This window comes from Anolis carolinensis, chromosome 3, assembly GCF_035594765.1.
Source record: "Anolis carolinensis isolate JA03-04 chromosome 3, rAnoCar3.1.pri, whole genome shotgun sequence".
Taxonomy (NCBI): Eukaryota; Metazoa; Chordata; class Lepidosauria; order Squamata; family Dactyloidae; genus Anolis; species Anolis carolinensis.
The window spans coordinates 276,184,791-276,209,951 of NC_085843.1; the positions used below are offsets into that span (position 1 = coordinate 276,184,791).

The 25,161-nt window shown below is 40.0% G+C and overlaps 1 protein-coding gene across 9 annotated transcripts in view; it reads left to right on the top strand.

Moving 5' to 3' along the window:
- Window positions 1-25,161, top strand: part of atp11b (ATPase phospholipid transporting 11B (putative)) — a 94,650-nt gene that overhangs the window by 57,779 nt on the left and 11,710 nt on the right. For 3 of the 9 annotated variants that reach the window (XM_062976802.1, XM_062976801.1, XM_062976807.1), the window contains exons 24-29: window positions 3,759-3,886; window positions 5,464-5,602; window positions 8,116-8,139; window positions 9,569-9,634; window positions 11,182-11,285; window positions 11,925-12,090. In XM_062976802.1, the coding sequence (XP_062832872.1) occupies window positions 3,759-3,886; window positions 5,464-5,602; window positions 8,116-8,139; window positions 9,569-9,634; window positions 11,182-11,285; window positions 11,925-12,090 (627 nt within the window). Of the gene's footprint in view, window positions 1-3,758; window positions 3,887-5,463; window positions 5,603-8,115; window positions 8,140-9,568; window positions 9,635-11,181; window positions 11,286-11,924; window positions 12,091-16,638; window positions 16,725-19,985; window positions 20,110-25,161 lie in introns of all 9 variants that reach the window. The other 6 variants (XM_062976803.1, XM_062976804.1, XM_008105971.2 and 3 more) reach the window with 4 other exon arrangements.

Consider the following 25,161-nt stretch of genomic DNA (forward strand, 5'->3'; position numbering starts at 1 on the left):
TAGCCAAGTTTTCAGGCTCTTCGTGAAAGAAAGTAGGGTAGGGGCCTGCCTAATCTCCCTGGGGAGCGAGTTCCACAGCCGGGGGGCCACGGCGGAGAAGGCCCTCTCCCTCGTCCCCACCAACCGCAACTGCGAAGTTGGTGGAAGCGAGAGGAGGGCCTCCCCCGACGAGCGAAGAGGTCGTGCGGGTTCATAGAGGGAAATGCGGTCTCGAAGGTAGGTGGGTCCCAAACCGTTTAGGGCTTTGTAGGTGATAACCTGCACCTTGAATTGGGCTCGGAAAATAAATGGCAGCCAGTGGAGCTCTTTAAACAGCGGCGTTGAGCGCGCCCTGTAATCTGCCCCAGTTAGAAACCTGGCTGCCGATCGTTGTACTAGTTGTAGTTTCCGAGCCGTCTTCAAAGGCAGCCCCACGTAGAGCGCATTGCAGTAATCCAGTCTAGAGGTAACTAAGGCATGGACCACCATGGTCAGATCTGACTTCTCGAGGTATGGTCGCAGCTGGCGCACAAGTTTTAGTTGTGCAAAGGCCCTCCCAGCCACGGCCGACACCTGGGCCTCAAGTGTCAGCGCAGAGTCCAGGAGGACCCCCAAGCTGTTGACCTGCGCCTTTAGGGGGAGTGCGACCCTGTCAAGCACAGGTTGCCACCCAATACCCCGATCAGACGTACGACTGACCTGGAGGACCTCTGTCTTGTCAGGATTGAGCTTCAGCTTGTTCGCCCTCATCCAGGCCAATACAGCGGCCAGACACTGGTCCAGTATCCGAGGGGCTTCCTTGAAATTAGGTGGAAAGGAGTAGTAGAGTTGGGTGTCATCCACGTAGAGATGGCACCGCACTCCAAAACTCCGGATGACCTCACCCAGCGGTTTCATGTAGATATTAAAAAGCATGGGGGACAAAATGGAACCTTGCAGGACCCCACAGGTCAATGGCCAGGGGTCCGAGCAGGTGTCCCCCAGCTTCACCATCTGGGAACGACCCTCCAGGAAGGACTGGAGCCACTGCAAAACAGCACCCCCAAGGCCCATCCCAGAGAGACGTCCCAGAAGGATACCATGGTCGATGGTATCGAAAGCCGCTGAGATGTCCAAGAGAACCAGCAGGGTCACACTCCCCCTGTCCAGCTCTCTGCGGAGGTCATCCACCAAGGCGACCAAAGCCGTCTCGGTACTGTAGCCAGGTCTGAAACCAGACTGCGATTGGTCCAGAAAATCCGTATCTTCCAAGAATCCCTGGAGCTGGGAAGCAACCACCCGCTCCAAGACCTTGCCCAAGAATGGAAGGTTAGAGATTGGTCTGTAGTTCCTGAGGTTAGCCGGATCCAAGGAGGCTTTCTTCAAAACAGGCCTCACCACAGCTTGTTTTAGGCCAGATGGAAATATGCCCTGCTCCAAAGAGGCATTGATTATTCTCACAAACCAATCAACTAGCCCTCCACTGGCTTGTTTTAAGAGCCAAGATGGGCAAGGGTCAAGGGCACAGGTGGTTGCCCTCACCGCTCCAAGAATCTTGTCCACATCATCAGGCTGCACAAGCTGAAACGAATCCCACAAGATCGAACAGACAGATGCCTCGGTTACCTCACCTGGCAATGCATCAAGGCCGGCGTCTAAGTCGGAACGAATCTGAGCGACTTTGTCTGCAAAATGGTGAGCGAACTCGCTACACCGAGTTGACGAGATGTCGGGTGCTCCCCCGACCTGAGGAGGGTGGAGGAGCTCCCCAACAACTCGAAACAACTCTGAAGATCTATTTGTTGCAGACGCGATGCGGGCAGTCGAGAAAACTTTCCTGGCTGCCCGCAACGCCGCGGAATAGGCCCTAATAGCGGCTCTAGACCGTGCTCGGTCAGATACGTCACGAGTTGTCCGCCAGCGGCACTCTAGTCTCCTTCTCGCACGTTTCATCTCCGCCAGCTCCCCAGTAAACCAGGGAGCTGGGGAAACTCCACGCAGCGAGAGGGGACGCTCAGGAGCGATCGTGTCTATTGCCCTGGACAACTCGCCATTATAACGAGTGACCAGGGCATCGACAGGATCGTCAGCTTCCATGGTAGACAGATCCCCAAGAGACCTCAGGAATCTCTCAGGATCCATAAGTCTCCTGGGGCGGACCATCTTAATTGGTCCACCACCCCTGCGGAGGTTGGAAGAGACGGTTAGTCTTAAACTGATCAGATAGTGGTCGGACCATGACAATGGAAGAATAATTTGCTCTTCCACTCCGACCAAACCGTCGCCCGCAACAAAAACCAGGTCAAGTGTATGTCCAGCTTGATGAGTGGGACCCGATATTATTTGGGACAGACCCATGGTCGTCATGGCGGCCATGAATTCCTGAGCTGCACCTGTCAAGGTGGTCTCAGCGTGAATGTTGAAGTCGCCCAGCACCAACAGGCGCTGGGAACCCAACACCACGCTAGAAACCACCTCTGCTAGCTCAGGCAGGGAGACTGCTGTGTCGCGGGGTGGACGGTACACCAGCAGAATCCCCAAACTGTCCCGGGTACCCACCTTCAAGTGGAGACACTCAAACCCAGCAGATTGCGGAACGGCGCATCTGACCAAGGCGATGGACTGCCGAAAGACCACCGCAACCCCACCTCCCCGCCCTCCTGGCCTGGCCTGCTGATGCACCCCGAAACCTGGAGGACAAAGCTGGGTAAGACTAACCCCACCCAGATCATCCAACCAGGTTTCGGTGATGCAGGCCAGATCCGCATGTTCATCCATGATTAGATCCTGGATAATAGATGATTTACCTTTGACGGATCTGGCATTAAACAGCAGGACCTTCAGCCGGGAGGGGCTACCATGGAGGCTACCACACCTATCCTTCTCCAGGGTCGCAAAAACCCTGTTGCGCTTCTCCCTGGAAATTCGTTGACGGCAATTCCTCCTCCTCCCCCACACGATCTCGATGGAGCCACCCCCCGCCTGTTCCCCACCCCCCAAAGAGTCTGGCTCAATTGGAGCATCCTTAAGAGAATCTAGTCAGCTCCCCGGATCCAAAAGGTTACTAGACACACCATCTAACTTTACTTCAAAAGAAGGGGATAAATGGGGCCTACTGGAAAAACGTAGTGAGATTGAAGAGGGTGAAAGTTGCTGGTCTGGTACGGAAAATGATTGGGCCAGAGTCTCTAATTGAGACTTTTCTAAAGGGGGGAGCCTATGCTGAGGACTACACATCCTATTATCTCTGGGCCTAACAGATGGTTGAGTGTGTAAAGATAGGTTGGCCACCAAAGGGCGAATCACGGGGTCCACAAATACTCTTCTAATGGTAATGCCCCATGAGAGCAGCCGGAACCTAAGGGCCCATAATTCCTCTGTTATAGACTTATCCTCAAAAGTGAAGATAAATAATGACCTCAGATTTCCATAACATAACGTTGATGATAAAGACATATTTAATTATTTTCATTACCTGTAGTCAGGAAATCAGAAGATTAAGAGTTTGAAAGAGAAACTAGATAAAGACGTTCAAAGATACAGCATTAATACTATAATTGTCCATGCCCTAGTATTTCCAATTTCTGTTTATAGTTGTGAAAGCTGAGTAATGAAGAAAGCCATTAGGGAAAGAAAACAACTAATTAGAAATGTGGTTCTTTTTATTATTTGAAATGTCATAAACTGTGAAATGAGAGCCTTGGTGTTATCCTATAACACCTTTTACTTTTATGAACGTATTTTAGCCCTGACAAAATTTCAGCTCTTAACCAGTAATTTCCATTTACCTCATTTTTCAGACTCTGTATGACAGTGTATACCTGACTTTGTACAACATATGTTTCACTTCCTTGCCAGTCCTCATGTACAGTCTTTTTGAACAGCATGTTCACCCTCATGTGTTACACAGCAAGCCAACGCTCTATCGGTAAGCATGCTCTCTGGGGCCAAGGGAATGCCTGGTACCTGACAAATGGTATACTTATGCCAAGTTGTGGACTAAATGGCTGACAATCTGTTTTCTTATAACCAACTTTTTTTAAAACAGGAGAGTACTCCTCTAAGTGTCAGTTGGTCATTTCCCAATGGCAAAGCATAGGCTTAGCATGCAGATCTTCAACCTAAACATGTCCTGTTAAAGCAGGAGTGAACCCCACTTTTGTGGCCCCTTAAAACGACCCACCAACCTCCTCAACTTTGTTTTAGAGACTTTCAGCATGATCTTGGAGCAATCTTCCCCTCAAAACTATGCAGAAAACCTCTCCCGCTTCCACAAGCACCGCAGGACCCCAAACTACCCACAAATATCCCCATTTCTTTTTGCAATGCCTCTCACAATGGTAACAAGAAGGGATGCATTTGTGTTTCCTATGAAGGGAAAATCTGTCCCTGGCTCACATATAGTTGCCCACTGTGTATTAAGTAGTCTACGGTGGTCAAGTTTTAAGAAAGATACTATCTGAATTTTGGAAAGCCATTGCAAATGTGCAAGATTGTAGTTGGCAACTTGCAATCTGTGCATTTATGTCAAAAGCCCTACATGCATTATCAGTTTAAACTTTAGTCCAGAGCATCTCTTCCCCCCCCCCCCCCCAACAGCTTCCTTAGATGGATAGCAGTAGGAGGACAAATACCCCGCCCACCTGCGTCTCACTTCATGCATCACCATTTCCTCCTGCCAATTACCATAATATGGCCCCTTTGATAATATAGTATTTGAAAGAGAAATCAAAAGAGTTTTTAACCTTAGTATATGCCAGTGATGTGTTGAAAGGGTCAGTTTTTAATAATATTTAAGAACATAAGTGTCAGTGCAGAAGTCTTCTTTTTCATTTGTAAGTCAGACTTATTTGTAGAGATCATTCTCACAAGAAAAGCTATAACACAAGTGAAACATACCCTATTGCAAATTGAAAACTAAGGTGTTAGAATTTGCATACACTTGAATTAATCAGTTTTCTCTGCTGGACAGTTTATAAGAGAATGTCACAAAATCAATTTGAATGGCTGAGGGAAGCATACATAATACAGAAAAGATCCAAAAGAAAACCTGTAGTCAAGAGATATTAAATCTTGATCTAACAAAAATCTTTTCAACTGTTTAAATGCTACCTTTCCTAAATTCATTAATATTTTGGTCAAATTTTGACAAATTGAAAGCTAGTTCACTAAATGAAAAGTATTATGGCAGGCAGAAAAAAGAAATCTAAGCAGGCTATCTGCCAAATCCCCAGTTTCCCCTAGCATTTAGCACTTACTTCTCTTTAGATATCATTCAGTTGAAATATGGCGATAGGGGATGTCATGGTTTGTCACAATGAACTTTACAACATTTTTGTTCATCAGCAAAGCACAAAAGAAGATCATGAGGTGGATAGATGCTGAAAGATGCTCTAAAATGCAATTAAGATAGCACGTCAAATTTCTAAGGAATTAAAATTTGGTTTTGCTATTCACAAAAAAGCAGTAAACAGTCTGTATCTTTTCTCCTCTTTTGCTCTGCAGGGACATCAGCAAAAATGCTCATCTGGGTTTTAAACCTTTCCTTTATTGGACCCTCTTGGGATTTGTGCATGCATTTATTTTCTTTTTTGGGTCATATCTTATGATGGGAGAAGACACTTCTTTGCTAGGAAATGGCCAGGTAAAGTAGATTCAACATTAAAATTGAAACAAAAGTGCATTTATATGTTTCGTGTTTTGATATTTTTGAAAAAGTCATGCTTTTGTACTTGAATAATCATTGTGAGACATGTATAAATTGCATTTTCTACTATAATGATTTCTTATGTAGAGTAGAAATGAAGTTTCAGAACGCTAAATTATACAAATGTAGACAGCTGTCAGGTTTTTGCTGTGAAAGATCAAATGGATCCCATTACTAAACTAATTTAGTAGCAGGTTGGGTCATAAATGTGTTGCAGGGATACTCCTTTCTTTTGCTTTCCCAGATGTTCTCAGCATATTGAAAGTAGCACACTACCTTTTCAGTGCAACTTTACTTTACATTCTGTAATATACCATTTTAAGAAGTTATTTGAACTTGAGGAGAGTACACTAAAGCTGTATAAGTATCCTATATGACCTCCTGCAGAGTTCAAAAACACTATAAAACATAGAAATTATAGAAATGCCACAAAATAACTATATACACTCATTCAGTTAAAGGTGCTAATAATGAAAAAGCAATTAAAAGAGCCTTGATCCTCGCCCCGTGAGCAAAGGAAACAAGGAATAACATTGGGCAAGACATGAAATCTTTTAATATAAAATTATATCTGTTATGGCTTGTCGTGGTATTATCTTGCCAACCTTTTGTGAAAATGCCTCCCTCCATCTGCAGATGTATACTGTCTCTGACCTGATCACCCCTATTTAAAAACTAGGTGTATCTCCATCCCACATAGGACAATAGTGGTAAGAGCCACATGATTTGTGCAGAAAGCAAAAGACCTCTACTTATGCTGCTGAAACATGATGGATGGATGTTAACTGGTGGCTGACTGGAGAAGCCAGCAATAGTTTATCAAAATTTACATTGAGTTTATTTTGACCAAAAGAAAATTAAGTCAATAAGCGTAATACAGCCAGCAATTCACAACAGTCCTGCTGCTTACTCCCATTGCAGGATATTTTAGCTCCAATAGTGACTCCTTACAACTCAGTCCTGGGACTGGCTGCACAGAATGGAAGCTCTACTACTGAGCAGATTGGGAGCCCCCAGTGGTGCAGCAGATTAAACCACTGAGCTGCTGAACTTGCTGACTTAAAGGTCGGCGGTTCGAATCTGGGGAGCAGGGTGAGCTCCCGCTGTTAGCCCCAGCTTCTGCCATCCTAGCAGTTTGAAGACATGCAAATGTGAGTAAGTCAATAGGTACCGCTCCAGCCAGAAGGTAATGGAGCTCCATGCAGTCATGCCGGCCACATGACCTTGGAGATGTCAAAGGACAACACTGGCTCTTCAGCTTAGAAATGGAGATGAGCCGTACTCCCCAGAGTTGGACACAACTAGACTTAATGTCAAGAGGAAACCTTTACCTTACTGAACAGATTAAGCAAGTAGCTGAGCTCTCAGCATGGCACGGCTATTGTCTGTATGCAGCATGAGGATTTTTCATTAAACAGGGGTCTGTCTAGACAGCAGAGACGTGTGTGCAGCAAAACTAAGGAAGGAAGGCCCTGGGCTTGGAAATGTTCATTGAGTGAGGACCAGTGCTATAAATGGATCACTAGAAACACAAATTGTACCTGGCAAGCAGTCAAGAGAATTGCACAGCGGTGTGTGTCTACATGTCAGGTCTTGGGATCACATTGTTAGGTAAAGACACAAAAAGGGGACCACATGCTTTTCCTTGGGCTGTAGAGTTCAGTAACCTGAATCCCAGACTAAACAAACTTTCCCTAGTCTCATAATTTTTTTATTTTAGGCGAACCAATGTGTGCATTACAATGTCATGCTTCCAGTGGTGTTTTGATAGAAGTGGACACCAGACTTCTCTTTGAATAGGGTAAAGGGTTTTCCTTCAGACCAGTTCTGGGAAAGAATTATCCTAAGTGCTTTAGTTCAGTTCTATATTTGGAAAAAAATGGTTTAGATTTGTAGAGATGTAGACTATGAACTCTCCAGGTGGTAATGTTCTCAGTGGACTGAGACTTATCCTTGAGAAATTGGACCCATTGTTCTCTGAGGCTCAGGACTCCAAGTATGATCCTTTCCTGCCCTTCTTCACCAGTTTAGGTGCAAACATTTACTCAGGCTGCTGAGTGATGCCACAGTCCAACATCTGCCATAGTTGTTACTCCTACAGTCTGTGACACTGCAGCTTACAGGTGATCAAAGTACTTGGAATCACCCTGGTTTTATGTATCCTGCAAAGTACTGGTGTGCCAAAACGATGGATTGGGCTCACTATTGCATCATCTGCAGAGTTCCTTTTTTAATGGGAACATTTTACTCCAGCTGAACCTGGGAAAAAACTGTACAGTAGTTTTACCCTCAATTTTGACACTTGGGGAGCATGCTAGGAAGAAATGGAAGCTATTAATATGGAAATGTCTCTCTGTAGACTTGATACCCATACCCTATGATACTGTACTTCTATTCTGATCTTTTAGTTTTTCTTTCCTCACCTTTTTTCACGCTGTGCATGTCGTCAGATATTGAAACCTAACAGGCAAATGGTAAGCGTCTGTGTTTTAGGAAGAAAGATACCGAAAGCACGAGATACAGTATTTTGTATCTGTGTTGAAAGAATGCAGCATCCCTTCTCCTTGAACTCATTCAAAAGTAAATGGTGGCATGGAACAGAGAGCAATGTGAAAGGAAAGACCTGTATGTGTCTTATAAAATTTCACTACAGATGTAATTTAGCATTATAATTCTTCATCTTATAATACACTTTTTTTAAAGTGCACTTTGCATTCCTAAGGGCTGTCATTATTAACAGACTGACAGTGTATACATCTTACTGGCAAAGAAATGCAAAGTGTAAAGTGAGGAGCCCTTTACAAGTTGGCTTCAACCAAATTCTTCCCCTAGAGTTTTGCTGGAATTTCTCACTTTAATTGCCATCAGTTATCACATGGAATCCTGGTGTTTGCATTTTGGGTGGGCAATAGCGCTCTCTAATGGAGAATTTTAAATACCTCACCAAATTAGAAATTATGGGATTGCAAAGGATACAGTCATAGCCATTAAACTGTTACAATTCCACAGTGTGGATGTGCCCACTGTCAACATGCATTCAAACAGGTAGGTCTTGAAGTAATCATGACCAAGACATCTCCATCTGAAGAATTCCTCTTGTCTAGGATGAAATTATTGAAATTAAACTTGGACTGTGGTGTCCTGCAAACTATCCAGAGCATAGAATGCTGACTTAGACTTACGGAAAAAATCTTATTAATGCTCAAAAATTTACCATACTGAGAATCAACATTTCCATTCTAAACCATTGATGAAGAGGACATACAAAATTCTGCAGTAATTCAAAGCTGTCTGGTTCAGAATAAGATAACGGCGTTACATTCCATTTACTGTAGTGACACAGCTAATAGCCATCTGAATTTCCTTACTGCATTGCTGTTGTTTTCCAGAAATATATGTGCAACTGTTTTTAAAATCAAAAACTACTTTGTGCGGTTGCCTTTTAAGAAAACATACTTTCATGAAATAAAGCATTTGTTCTTAATTTCCTAAGTCCACCATTATTTTTGGATCCTTAAGAATGTGATGTGGAAAATATATATGTGATGCTGCATTGAAGGCAATCCCACCCACTCGGTTAATTAGAGGCTAATTGCTTTCACATGCAATAGAATTTCTCATTAGCTGGGTACTTATGCATAATTGGCTGCAATTTCCCTGTAGTGTTGTTTTCCCTCAGATTTTTTAAAATCCTATTCCCACAAACTTGTGATATTTTGTGGAAGAGGAAAACATGTCCTGTGGAGAAATTTAGTAGCCTGTACATTTTCCCTATTTTGCTTTGCATTTTCCTAGTTGCTTTACTAAATATAACTAAGTAGGCAAGTAAACATGAAGGCGCTCCCTTAATTAATGCATCTTCCACTTGATTAAATTACATCTCCCTCTTATTTATTTTTTTAGATGTTTGGAAACTGGACATTTGGCACTCTGGTCTTCACAGTTATGGTGATAACTGTTACAATGAAGGTATAGTCATTGTAATTAATTTGTGGTTTTACTATGTGTAATTGTTCCTAAGTGTCTCACAGTCCAGTAGCTATTTAGGAATGAAGATTCTGTGTCTCATCACTCGCCTCCATTCAAGCAAGGGTAATGACAACATTGTTGTTTAGCCACTTTGAGTCCTTGTGGAGAGAAAATGTGGGTATGAGTAAACAACAACAACAAGAAGAAGAATTTAAATGGATACTGAGCAGAATAGGTATTTGTTTTTCTAGTTCACCTGCTTTCTGTGAGGCCAGATTCTTTCACTCGAAAAACTAGACATTGTGTGCAGATTCTGGCTTTGAGGGGACTTCAAGAGAAACATCTCAGACTTGGAATTCTAAAGCCTGAGAAAATAGCAAATGACTGAAGAATTGATAGTCTCCTTTGAGTGGAAGCTGTACAGCCCCCAGTGTTGGCTGGATGAATGCAGCTTTATGAACACACTCAACTCCAGGCTTTTAAAAACTACATGATTTCTGAGACAAGTCTAGAATGTTACTCTAAAGATACTGAAGAATAATATTCTCAAGCAATTCATGACTAAACATGATGATAGAGTAATGGGTTATATCCCAAAACATCACCTTGCCCCTGCTCAATTTGTTTTGTGATTTCAGTACATTGTCACTATATTAATTCTTTTATTCAAAAGTGTTTCCAAGCTCTGTCTCTGAGCTAGTCGAAAATAACACAGTTTGGAGAAACTTTCCAGTTTGAATGGGCTATTCATTGTGTACAATTGTATAAACCCATATTTATTTATTTATTTATTTATTTATTTACGGTATTTCTACCCCGCCCTTCTCCCCGGGGGACTCAGGCCGGTTTACAAATTAGCAACACAGTGCCATCACATCAACAATACAATACAAAAGGCATTTAAAACTAAAAACATCATAAAAACCAATATACAATAATAAAACATTACCATGCACCATATCTCCCTGCATCCCTGTGTCTGTCCCTGCCTATCTATTAAATAATTATTTGAGCAGTTAATTTAGTTCAAATGCTGACCAGAATTACTTACGTCTTAGATTTTTAGGCATTGTTGAGATTTTTGTGAGTTGGGTTGAAAACACCCAGGAATAAGAATAATAATAACAAGTACTACTACTGCTATTTTCATTTGTTACCTTTCTCTCCTCATAGTTCGAGGTGGGACACAACATACTTAAACATGTCACCATAAAATTCATATAATAACATTCATATGTTAAAACACAGTACTGAAAAATGCATGTATTAATATACATGATACAAAGATTAAAATACAATAGCAATAAAAGTTAATATTAAAATAAAGCCATGTTATCCATGTGGGCTGTGTAGCAAACTGCAAAATGGCAGTGATCACTATTTTAATGACATGTTAACTGAGATACATACATTTTCTACCTCCCTGTCCAATTGATATATTTTTGTAGCATTCTTTAAAAAGAAAGGACAAAAAAGACAATTTGTGCTAATCACATGTCCTACCTATATAGTAAATTTATTCCATGTTTCTCATATTGTGTTTTTAGATGGCTTTAGAAACGCATTTCTGGACATGGATAAATCATTTTGTCACCTGGGGTTCCATTGCGTTCTACTTCGTATTCTCCTTGTTCTATGGCGGAATTATCTGGTAGGTGTTCCTGCATGCATAAATATGGATCATAGCTCTCCTAATCCATTGCAATCCTTATTGTTTGGCAATATTCACTGAAGTGCACATGTTCTTGGCCATGTTTGTTGACTGCAGCCGTTTCTACTTTTTCTGTTTGTTAATGGAAATAAGTTCACTTCCAGGTTTTAAAGAGAACCCAGCAAATAGACTACAAGGTCAGGGATGTATGCTTGCATGTAGACACAACAAGAGAAGATGACTGTGAATTGCTGTGGTTCCCTGAACTGCAAAGTCACAACCCTATGAATAACATGAGCAAAAAAACAAACACATGGCCTTGAAGATACTTGTTGGGTCTTCATCTCCTGGTATTCCTTACTCAGCTGTCTGGGATTGCAGAATATACAGTCTCAACAACATTTTCAGGGCCACATTATTCCTTCTCTAAAAAAATAGTGACATTTTTATGAAAATGTTTTTATTTTATTTTAAAATCTAATTGTTTTGTCATAGACTCTGGTGTCCTATAGACCAACCTGCCCTGGTAGTGATAGGTTGGTTAAAAGTACTTTAAATAACATTCTAATGAAGCAAGTTGAGCTGTATTGTAGTCCCCACCCCTGTATATTGACATCAATTTTTTTTATCTTTTTTCAGGCCATTTTTGCACACTCAAGACATGTACTTTGTATTTGTTCAGTTACTGTCCAGTGGTTCTGCCTGGTTTGCCATAATCATCATAGTCATTACTTGTTTGTTTCCTGATGTTGCGAAAAAAGTACTGTACAGACACCTACAACCCACAAGTACAGAAAAAGCCCAGGTAACCTATTCTTACATGTGGTTTTTCTAATATTGAGAATAGATTAAATTTGTTAGTCTTTCTCTGTGTTTGTTTGAATATAGAACTCTTAGTAAAATTATGGTGATACTAAACTATGTAAAATAAAACTCTCTTCTGCATTACAGTGTAAAAACTGCCAGTTATTGTCAATTTCTTGGCTATATCAAAATGCAATTGAGAGCAGATGCCAAGTGTAAATATTTCAAAACAGTTATTTAGCTGACATACACACCATTATTAATAGCTCTTCAGTTTAGTAGGTGGACTTACCAGTATAAATTGACTCCCAGTCACTTAGTAATAGTGTAATATTCCTCATCATAGCAATCTGGGTGATCACTAGCAAATCAGATAATGCCGGGAACTATGCTAGCTGTGTTTTCCCAGGGCTCCCAGTTGATCTCATATATGGCATAATCTAGATCTTATGTCATAATATCCTTAGAATACCTGCCTAAAAAGAGGGAAGGATGACACTTGGAATCTCTTGGTTGACCCTATGACAGGAACTTGGGGCAATTAAGGTTTATTTAGTTCTGGTCCACTTCCCAGTCAGTCTGGGCTCTGATTGGAAAAGAATAGCAGAAAGAAGAGATTGTCCGGAATGTGTTACTTGGATCCACACCTCTCATTTATCATTTCAGTACATTATCAATTGCTAGGCCATTTTTTGACTATTTAAAATATTTCTGTATCAGTTTCTTGCATTATTACTCCAGACTTTTTGTAGGAATTTTTTATGTGTTATGGTGGTGCAGATAGCTGTTGCTTTGTACAGTTGTTCTGGCGTTTCAGCCATAAGGAGAAGCCAACTGATTCTGTTTGTAAGGCTCCTGGACATAAGTGTCATCCATATCAAGAGTAGTTCTCTCAACATTGGATTGCAACGCCTATCAGCCTTTGAAAGCATGATTAATGGTAAGGAATAGTAAGAGTTGGATTTCCGTCAGAACAAGAGAACTAGACCCTCCCCATCTTGATCGTATATGTTCACTCCAAGCTTTCCTTATGTAGCTTAATTCAAGAACAGGCAAAAACTTGGGTCAATTAGTCAGATGATCCCATTTTATAAAGACAGAACACCCAACAACCGAATGGGTTCTTGGTTCTGTTTACTCACTTTGAACAGATTGAACTCAGCATCTGTTGAATCACTTTTGCTGCTTCTTTAGCTGGAAACTCTCCCACTCTAATGTTATCTTTTAGGTAGGCTTGGGTCCAGTTCATGCTTCTTAGATGTTTTGTTTCTGGCAGACATGGAGAATCAATACAAAAACATGGTGGTTCATGTCAGAATGAGAGTTTGAAGACACAAATGAATATGACCTCATTTAGCAGTTCATATTCCCTTGTATTTTAGTATAAACATTAGATTACCATAACAATCTTTATCTCCTGTTCAGGATGCCACAAACTCTTTAAAAAAGTATCTGTTGGGAAGCTGGAGTTAAAACTGCCTTCCTTAATATGATTGATTGAAGATCAGAAAGTTTTGTGACATATAAAGTCATTTTGTACAATCAGGTGGCCTGCTATTTCTTTGAATGGTGCGCTCATAAGCTAAAATAAACCTCTTCTAGTATATATGTGTCAGTTGTTTGTTTCTAGTTTGTCCTGAATGCTAGTTCGGCTAATTGTAAGTTTATAACTGTGTCTTTCCAACTTTTGAGGGGTTTTGTGGTGTTCATTGTATAAATATTTTATTTTCTGCATCAGCTCTGTGATGCAAATCCCATTGGCTTGACCATGTGGCAGTTTTGAAACTCACTAGAAAAGACCTGTTCCAAATATTTCCTAATAAAGTGTCAACACAGCAGCCAACTTTTAGAGATGACTGAAAATTAATTTGCAAGATCATTATGAGCCTGCAGCAACATGTGGCATCTAAAAGAAAAGTTAGAATTTGTTAGCTTAATGCAGTAGATATAACTTCCTAAGATAAAAATGAGTTAGTTGATTAAGAATAGCCCTTCTAATTCTCCCAACAAATATAACTATCCACCTGCATTATATGCCCTGTGCATTATGCAGTTGACTCCTCTCATTTATTTGTATTAAATCTTTACTTTTTTCAAATGTGGAAGCAATATTTCTGCTCCAGACATTGAAATGAAATGTACCAGAAAGAAGCTGGAAACAGATTCCCCATATATGAAGTGTTGGGAGTCCCCATCAGGTCTGAAATGGCGCAGCCCAGGGTTTATCATTTTGACATATATATTTTTCATGTCAGGAGCAACTTGAGAAACCGGAAGTCGTTTCTGGTGTGAGAGGATTGGCCGTCTGCAAGGACGTTGCCCAGGGGACGCCCAGATGTTTTGATGTGTTTGACGTTTTTACCATCCTTGTGGGAGGCTTCTCTCATGTCCCTGCATGGAGCTGGAGCTGATAGAGGGAGCTCATCTGTGCTCTCCCCGAGTTGGATTCAAACCGGCAGCCTTCAGGTCAGCAACCCAGCCTTCAAGTCATCAGTCCTGCCGGTACAAGGGTTTAACCCACTGCACCATTGGGGGCTTTCGACAATGATTAACCCTAACAGATATCAAAAATGTATTACCGTAACTAATATTCCTGTTGAACAAGTCTGTTCCGTTAGTTGTTTAAAAAATCATTGTTCAACATTCATAGACGAAGTCTAGTATTCATAAAACTACTTATAAAGGAGACAGTAGAAACTAATCTAACACATCATGGATGGATCTCTGTCATGTCAGTTTTTAAAATGATATGTCAGTTTAATGTTTTATGAATAAACTGCATTAAATGTGATGCTCTGCTTTTGGATCACTTTTTTTTTACTGTCTGGTAATAATGTGGTGCCAGGATCTAAACTGAGACTCTCACAATCTCTCTCCTGGGAAGCTTCACCTAGAACTGCTGATTGCTCCCCAAGTGCAACATAGACAAGAGAAAGGCCCCCATTGAATCTAACTGAAGCTTTTTCTCTTTGTCCTTTGCACATGGCAGAGAGAAGGACAGCTGAGATTAAAGTTCAAACCTCTCCACCTCTTGTGTGATTATCTGGATCAAAATTAGGGCAGTGCATCTTTGCTGTTGCTTTGTGTCTTCAGGTTGTGTGCCTTCAAGTCATTTACCAATGGATTTCTTTGACTGTGCAGAGAATCTGACCCTGACCTCCAAAGTCATAGTCCAACATTCAGATCACTACACCACAATAGTTCTATGCATATTTACTTGAAAGTAAAAAAAAAAAGTGAATGATCCTAAGTACGCAGTATATCTTCTAGTATGGCATGTAATAAAACAGTTATCTGTTTGGAGGGGACATTAAAATAGGTGATATGTGCATGCTCTCACAAATACCAATGTGATCTAATAAAAAAGTAGTATTGTATCAGGAGAAGAATAGCTAGAATAGTACATTCTCTGATTTCCCCCCCTAATTTCAAACCATTTAATATTAACTCATTGTGACCAACTGATTATAATATCTGAGGGAATGTAGAAGTAATAGCAAATCAATTGACCATAAATGTTTTGTCATCAGAAGTTGGTCTTCTCAAAAGACAGGTCCCTTCACTTACTTAACATCTGTACTTGCATTAGTAAAATCCTAGGTCTACTTAAGCTTCAACAAACAATGGTAGTCAAAACTACATATTCTAGTTCTTCTTAATGCTGAGAAGATGCAGGAGAGGAAGATCTCCTTTAAGTATGTTTCCAAGCGTGAATATGTTCCTTATAGCCTCATTTCCTATTCTTATCCCACTTGTGTGTCTTTGAAATGTTCATTTCTAATCCTAGCTGGAAGTGATGCCACAACTCTAATCTGACTTTACATTATTGCTTTGGAACCCCTTATATTGGCTTCTCAACTACTCTATGTTGTTCCTTCACTACAGAAGAAATTGACCCATAGGGGAAACTTCCTAATAAAAGTTAGTATCACTTTTGATGCAGCTTTTTCCTAATAGCACAAATGATAAAAGTATTAAACTGATTTTGGTCCTTCTGTTCATCTTTACCTCCTCAATGTAAAAAGAGAAAAGAAAGTTTAAATGTGACTGTAAAGACTAAATTACACGAGGTGATAGCAACTGATCTGCTCGGATGAAACCTTCCATATGTAGGAAGACTGGTTTGCCTTTTAAAGTGAGGAAAAACCAGCTGGAAAAGCTCCATTCTGCAGATTCAGAGTATGTGGCCCATAAATGATGCTGGTGCCTTATTCAGTGTGGTACATTACACATTTAATAGTGAATAAATAGTTTATCCAGTATTTGTGAAGCCATGACCAGCTATAGTATTATTATTTTTATTATTAATTATGTATACCCGCCTTTCTCCCCATGGGGACTCAAGGCAGCTAACATTCCACAGCCATAACAGGCTAGGTGTTGCAAATTCGCATTTGTCCCTGTGTGTATGTGCTTTGTGTGTCAAGTGAATCCCTGCATTTTGAAGATGTTTGTTTATACAGATCCTATCCCCTGTCTACGTACGTCTTTGAAAGATGTCTTCTTCTCACTGACTTGTATGTTCCATCCCTTCTTTGTCCACTTATAGATGTACTCCAGCAGAGTTGCTTTAAGTGACGAATGCATCGCACTACAGCCATTGTCCAGGGCACCGAGTCAGCTGAGCAAAATTAGGTAGAGTAGGAGGGGCCATTTTATGCATGCAGAAAGGCAGCTAACCAGCACTGAGGGAGAAAAAAAGGGAAGGAGGCATGGCTGCTAGTGTGGACTGAGATGGGCAATAACAGCAACACAAGTTTGTACTTTTCTCACTTTGCTCCCTTAGCTTTGCTCCATGTTTGCAAGCCACATGCAGCATGTGTTTCATTTTTTCCCTATACTTCTTAACAGAGGGTTGGGGGATGAGGGAGAAGTTGTAAGCATGCCGATCAGTGTACAGAATCTGTGCCCATTCCCTGTTCTGCTATGTGAAATAACTAATATATGTGTATATTCAAGCATGGTCCCAGAGCTTTTGCTTAACTTAACCATCCATGAAGGTATCAATCTTTTCTGCATGTTTGAGCAGTAATAGCCACAGCAAAAGAAATTGTACTTTGTCAATGACATTTCTTTTTGATAATCCAATGTTTTTTACTTGTAAATGCAGGGTGGGGGGCATTCCTTTGTGTTGTTTCATGTATTGTATTTATATACACACTTGTGCAGCTTTGTATTGTGTTTTGCAGATAAATATATGATGCTGTGTTTGCTGTAAGCAGGGGGTTAATGGGATGGTAAATGGGCTGAATGAATACATACATCATGCTGGGCGACTGCATTAGCAGCTGGAACACCCTGCTAACATACTGCTAAAGACACTTAAATGATATATCACAAGAATGTGACTTGGAAAACTAAAAAGCAAGAGAAATGTACATTTAAGGAAGGCCAAATGAAAGGCCTGATTCTCTGTCTCAAGAAGCATTCTTGATCCATATATAAGATGACACTTTCTGTATAAAGCTTAACTGTCACCCTGAATTTTCAGTTTGACCTAATGATTGAATGTACATTTTTTATTTAATTAGTCTTGTAATGTGCATTTAGTGAAACATCAGTTATTTCCCAAAAATTGGAAAAGCATTGGTCATGTGGACAGAGGCTTTCTGGAGGTATAGCCAGACTTTTCCAATCATTATCGTTATCTTCACTCTTATCGGACATTGGTTTAAGATCCTCAATTTTCTGTCCTCTAACAAACTATTGTTACCTGATATAACAGGAAACTATGGCTCATTATATCAGGAAACACTGATCTGTGCGTACTAAAAAGGAATGATGTCAGATCAAAAGGCTGATGCACACTTCTGCTTGAAAACCAGATGTATAATAAATAGATAATGGCAGGATTTCTTACAAACAAAATATTTGGAAACAAACATTTCAATTTCAGATCTGAGAAATCTGAATTTTCAGACTACTTGTCTTTCTTGTCTGTTTATTGTCTTAACAATAATAAGCACCTTTGATAAATGCTAAAATAGTTAAACAGACTATTTTAGTACCTATGATTTAATCATGGACAAATGCATGTGTCCTGGCTTGCATTTCAGTTTGGGAGGGCATAGATACTCTTACACTTCTGAGTATATCCAAAGTAGAAAATATTTCTGATTGTGAATTTTTCTACGACAAAGGGTTAGACTAAATATTAACATTGTTAGAATCTAGGGGGAAATATCAGAAAACTGCAGTAGATCTAGTAATACGCAAGAACCACCAAGTACCTTTGATAAATAGAACTTGACAATTTCCATCATGTTACTAATGAATGTAGCAATTTTCCAAAGTGTGAGCTAATCTCAAGCCTAATATCACAATTGCCACTAGCATTTAGAATGAATAAACCTGTTCTTTTTTTTTTAAGGACCACCATGTGCAAGTGTCTTATGATAAGTATAATCTCATTAGACAGAACTCTTTAATATTTTCAGACAAGATTATTTCCATTCCTTTCTTCAAATACAAGAAAAGAATTAAAAGCAAGTCTGAATATAATAATGGATTCTGCTGTATTCCAGATAGAATTTGTCATTCATCTGCATTTAGCTGCTAAATTTTACTATACTCTTACATCTCCATTCATGTTCTCCTTGTATTCTGCTAAGATATTTACAAGCATTTCTGCATCCTTCATCAGAGCAATAGCTTTCAAATACAACAAATAATAAAGGAAATTGTATTTTAATGCTTTCAAATGAAATTAAGACTTACCAGAAATCTGCTGAATGGCTATTTGGTATTTCGTAATTGTGGATGTTTCCAGGTAGGTCTTGATAAATTGGTAAGAGATGAATCAGTGCTATCTCTGAGTCATAAGCCAAAGTCGATCAGACTTCAGAATTACTGATAAATATTAGTTTCCTGTTTTCCCTTGCCAGCTTGAGAAATGTTAATTACTCTTTACAATAAAGCCCTCCTCTCTTGTGTCCATGTATACACTTGTAGCTTTATTTCTGATGTAATTAGAATACATGATGTAGCTGCTTAACTCCCTGTAGCTGACAGCGGATTTAGGCTGGATCTATACTGCCATATAATCCAATTTCTGAATCCAGATGATCTGCTTTAAACTGGATTGTATGGGTCTACACTGCCATATAATCCAGTTCAAAGCAGATAATCTAGATTCAGAAACTGGATTACATGGTAGTGTAGATGGGGTCTTAGCTATATTTACTTCTAAATAACCCTGTGATTTAAAGGGAGATTAATTCTTCCTTACCTGGTAGTATTGTGCCAAACATTATTTGAAACAGTCCGTGTTTGCTTTAGAATAAACCATGGCAATAAAATATGCTTTTGGTTGAAAGGCTTAAGCCTTAATACCTGATTTTAAAAGTAATTAGCAACAACAACAACAACTTTATTCTTATACCCCGCCCCATCTCCCCGAAGGGACTCAGGCGGTTTACATGGGGCCATGCCAAGTTTAGTGCAAGCAACAGAATAGGAACTAAGCAATTAGATCCTGTCCTACTGCCCCCTAGTCAGAAGAATTAGGTAGGTTGTCTTGTTGATAGCTACCCAGTGTGGCAGTTGTTAGGCTATGTATATTCAAGGATAAGCAAACGTTTTATGGAATTCCATTGTAAAATAAAGATCCCTTCATGGCGCACACCAGTCTGTCACTATGCAAGGTGCTGCATAAAGGTATGATGGGCAGGTGGGTGTACGGCCAGCTTCCCCTACAATGACTACAGCTCTCTTCAGCAAACACCTTTGACAATATATTCTTGATTCTCTTCAAACCTATATTCTGAATAGGTAAGCAAATGGATATTCAGGCATTTGACTGAATAAATGACTTGGGAGTTCAGTTTTGCTGCTGTCATATTGAAAGAACGACAGGGTGCATCATAAGATCTGTTGCTTTTTTCTGTCCTTTTCTAGATGGAAGAGGAAAGGGACTCACTCAGCTCAGCATGTGGTTTTGCTAAAAGCGGCCACAGAGGGGAAGACAGCAGGCAACTGCTGACGGGTGCTCTTAGGCAGCGAGGGTGCTCTTGTGCCCTAGGTAGTATTCTGGCTCTATATATCTTGTCTCAATCATCACAGATCCATCCCTGGTGCCCTGTTGTCCTGCACTTTCACTGTGATATACTGTAACGTTGGCATGCCTCAAAAGTTTGCTTTTTTGCTAACTTGGTCACTAATACTCTCACATTAATTTAATTTAGCTTCTCACTTGCATTACACTCCCCCAACAATTTTAGGGGGAAATTTGTTGGGAAATTCAAAGCATTCTCAAAATAGAGCATAAAAAGACTAGACTATAGATATGGGGCCATAGAATGGTTTTGCGGAACCTTAATTATAACTCCCACTGACTAGGGTAGCTAATTATTAATGGGATGGGATCATAGAATTTGTAATGAATGGCATCTGGTTCCTCAGCCCTGTGTTAGGTGATGTAAACTGCTATTTGTTCATAGGTATAAATGATATAAGTATTATGTCTTATAATTTATTGAGGAGTTTTTGATTTGTTTTATGTATTGTTGTCAGCATTGAATGTTTGCCATTGTTTATTTTGTTGTAAGCCACTCTGAGTCCCTTCGGGGAGATAGAGCAGGTTAGAAATAAAATTTCATTTCATAGTCCTAATTTTGGAGTAGTATCACACCTGCAAAAGACTCCTCTCCCAACTAAGAATGAGAGGTCCAGATTAGAGGTCCCTAATGATCTGTGCGCCTCAGAAAAAGCACCTTCATGCATGTCACAGTGCTCTCTGTACCCTTTTGGATCCTCTAACTATGGCATGTTTGAGTCCCTAAGGAATAATTGGGATAGATGTAAGGGACTATAGCTTGAGATGTCCTTTATATTTCCAGTTACATAACTCCCACGTGGAACATTTAGATCAAAATTGGATATGTTTACTATTCCAAGAAGGATGGAGGACAATATGAGGAAAAACTCATGAAGGATATAGAAGCCAGTCTCTGCTTCTCTGGAAGTCGAATTGGCTAAAATCTTTCTAAAGTCTGTGTTTCCAGAACCAGAACTTGAGGCATTTTTCTCTTGTATCACAAGCAGGAGGATATCCCACCTTGTAATAAAATCTTCACCACAGCCACCAATAGACTGTTGTCTTAATGGAGGTTTTTCCAGTAATATAACTCTTTTTACACATGTAAAACAACACAGGCAATTGGAAATAGCTACTTAAAGTTAAGTGAATAACTTGGTCATGTTGACCGTGCCAAGGCTTGTGTTTGAATTGTTTAAAAAAAACCAAAACGATGTAAAGCTATTTTCCTAAGAGATGTTAACGAAGTAAGTTGATGCCCTGTTTTGATCTGTGAATGTATACAAGAAAATGGAAATGTTGCTATGTAAATAGAGCAACACTGACAATTGATTTTGGACCTTTTTCTCACAAACTCCACTTCATATCTGCATCCGAGGGACAATACACACACAAAAGAATCACTTGTTCCTTGAGTTCTGATTAAGATCCAGTGTATACAATAATTGTGTGATTTAGTTTATCTAAGGCAATCCTTCTGCTAGACCAGTGGTTCTCAACCTGTGGGTCCCCAAGTGTTTTGGCCTGCAAGTCCCAGGAATCCTAGCCAGTTTACCATCTGTTAGGATTTCTGGGAATTGAAGGCCAAAACATTTGGGAACCCAAAGGTTGAGAACCACTATTCTAGAGCAAGAGGCAAGTACAAAGCATTCACACATCCTCCATGCTTCCCGGTTTCTGATTTTTCTTTTGAGAATTTTCCTTTCCTGAACACCACCAGGAGAAGCAATTCACTTGTTCATAAAACAGTGGAGGTGAATCTGCAGTCTAACATTAAAAATACATGTACTTAAAAGCAGAAAAGGAGTTCCTGTCACTTCAGATTTTGATTGTTTTTTTTTTTGGCAGTCTGCTGGGGGAGAATATTGGCACCCCAGAAACAACCACAGTTTCCTGTCGATTCTTGCAAGCACTAGGGATAACGGAGCACCGATCTATGGCAAGCACCTTGGACATGGGACTCTTTAAGCTTCCTTTAACACTTATTCATGGTGTACAGAAATTTCCTGTGATTATGACTTCATTTTTTATACATTGAGATGTAATACTCTTTAACCAACATTTTCTACGGTTGTTAAAGGGTATTGGGAAGATGGAAATATTAATTTCATAATGGATCAGTGCCTCTATTTGTTTTCCCTAAGTGACATCAGTACATGATCTCTGGGCCAGAAGGCATCACTATTACAAAATGACCTAACACTATCACTTTTACAGCATGAATAGTTAGCGATATTAATGACCTTCATGTAAAGTTGTGAAGTTTGTGAAAGACAAGAAGTGCAGACTTAAGAGGTGGGATAGAGAACTTGAATATCCTTTCAGAAAGATCTCTGCAGACTTAAACATTTTTACTGTGCCTGTTAGGAATGAAATTTTCAAACATACTGCTTTAGCTCAGAATCCTCATCTGCCCTTATTTTGTGTAGAAAAAAATAATTTTCAATGTCATAACATTCAGCAATCACACAGAATACATGTTGAGGATTTAGGAAATCAGTTCCTATGGCATCAGGCCAATATTTTTTCAAACATAGTGCCATCAAGGTATCAAACCAGGACCTGAAAATAGTGAGCTCCATTGCCATCATCTTGGTCAGTGTATTAGATCATCAGTACCTTTAAAAGTCACAGGGTCCCAATTGGATCTCAACTGTGTTTAGATCTACCTCCTTTTCATCACTTGCAGACCGAAAGGTCCCAGGTTCAAACCCTGGGAGCGGCATGAGCGCCGCTGTTAGCTCCAGCTCCTACCAACCTAGCAGTTCGAAAACATGCCAATGTGAGTAGATCAATAGGTACCGCTCCGGCAGGAAGGTAACAGCGCTCCATGCAGTCATGCCGGCCACATGATCTTGGAGGTGTCTACGGACAATGCCGGCTCTTCGGCTTAGAAATTGAGATGAGCACCAACCCCCAGAGTCAGACATGACTGGACTTAACATCAGGGGAAACCTTTACCTTTACCTTTTCATCATAGAAAAAAGGAAGATGATGTCCCATAAGTAGTTCTTGTTCACAAGAAGAGAACAGTTCGCTTTGAATCAGTTGGTGACCTTCTGCCATTGCACATCTATACACACACACACACACACACACACACACACATCAAAATGATTATACATGTAACATAAATGTGTGCATTCTTTAGAGATGTGCATGCTACTTCTGGTGTTGACTTTAAGATACATTTTTCTAATGAGAGTTGGTGCTTTTATTTTAAAACAAAAACTTAGATCCTTGAGAGGTATGGACAGGAGCAGACAACATAGAGGAGAAATGGTGAGGGAACCACCAGATTTTGTAGTCTTTGTAACCACCTAAGCAGAATATTGTACCTTACAACAAAGGCTCTCCTTGTTTCCTTCTTAAAGGAAAAATGCAGGTTTTTTTTTTACATCTGTTGTGGAATTTTGCCCTGGCAGATACTGCGTGAGGATGGAGTTTATCCACCCTGGTACTCAATTATAGTGTAGAGATCACTATCTGGAAGAACGATGCTGAACAAAATGTAAAAGATAAATATGCCTATTTCCCTAATTTTACAATCTTTTTCCAGAGAATTAAAGATAATAAAGAAATGCCATACTTGTGCCATACTCACCCATGATTGGGTTAAGACCCATTCTGCTACTTAATCTTTACCTAGAAGTTCTGGTGGATTTTGGTAGCCTTGTTCCCAATAATGCAAGAGTGGAAAAATGTGGCCCTTCCATTGAATTTGTCCTGAAAGTCCTATCAGCTATAGTCAACATGGCCAATGACGAAAGTTTGTGAGAGAAACAACCAAAAGGCATCAGGAGAGGCAGAGGTGCCCATCACAATAATAGTGGTATATCTTGATTGTGACATTACAGTTTCTATTCTTAAACTGGTTGCAATTCCTCAATAAGACATAGTCTCTTATTGCCCGTATTAATTTCATGGGACATATATTCTACGCTATTTCTGCTGAAATCATGAATGAATTTGAATCAAAGCTTGACCTATAGTTATTACCAATTTGGATGCAGAAGGAGCCAAAACAGCCAATGTACATTTGGAGTTATGAGATCAAGGCTTGTAGCCAAGATGTGAGATACCATACCTTCTTGGAAGTAAGATCAATTAGGTTGCCTTATCCTTGTAATACTGAAAAGAGTGACTTCCACCACCACCCTTACCAAAATAAGCTTCTCAAAAGACATGGCCTATCTACTACATCTCAGAGGCTAGAAATTATTTGCCTGTAAAGACCATACATTATTTTATATTGATTTTTCCATAATACCTGAAAACAGAGCTAAATTGCCCAGCTCTAAATCCGGGCAAATAAGAGATTATCACCACTGAATCAACCAGTACCAGTGATGATCCCAGTAGAAAATGGGCAGATGAGTGCCAATAACCTTGCTGATGCCAAGTCAAGCAAATATGCATTTTTGTTGAGAAATAAATTTAAGCAATGACTAGGTTTGTCTGTAATATTGTGAAATTTCTAAGACATTTGAATTACACCCAAGTTCATAGTAACTTTGACAGTGGGCTTCAGCTAAAATAGTTAAATATGGAAGTAATTATTGCTCAGACCATACTCAATTCTCATTACATTTCTTTTACTAGCCAGTTTCATACTAACGGTTAAGACACATTTACTCCTTTTGTTCACTTTCAGTTTGAAGTGCCTTCCTGTTTTTTATTTCATCCTTTGTTTCTAGACAGAATTCTTTTCTCTCCTGCTCTCTTTGCTTGATTAAACTTTGATTTTATTATGACCACTTCATGCAAGATAAAATGGTTATGACTTTTTATTGATTATTTTTGCAACAAACATGTCCTCAGTGGCATGTATATTTCAATTGGCATTAGCCGTGATTTGTAGGAACATCTGCTTTTAATGGGTTGGTGATGTGCCAAGAGCACCATACCTAGATTTTCTAGGGCTGGGAGAAGGGGAATAGCAATTGTTTTTTAATCTGGATTTATATGTACCAAGAAACTAATACTCAGTTGCATTCTAAAAACTTTCCATGATGGTGCCAAACAGCAACCTTTCTG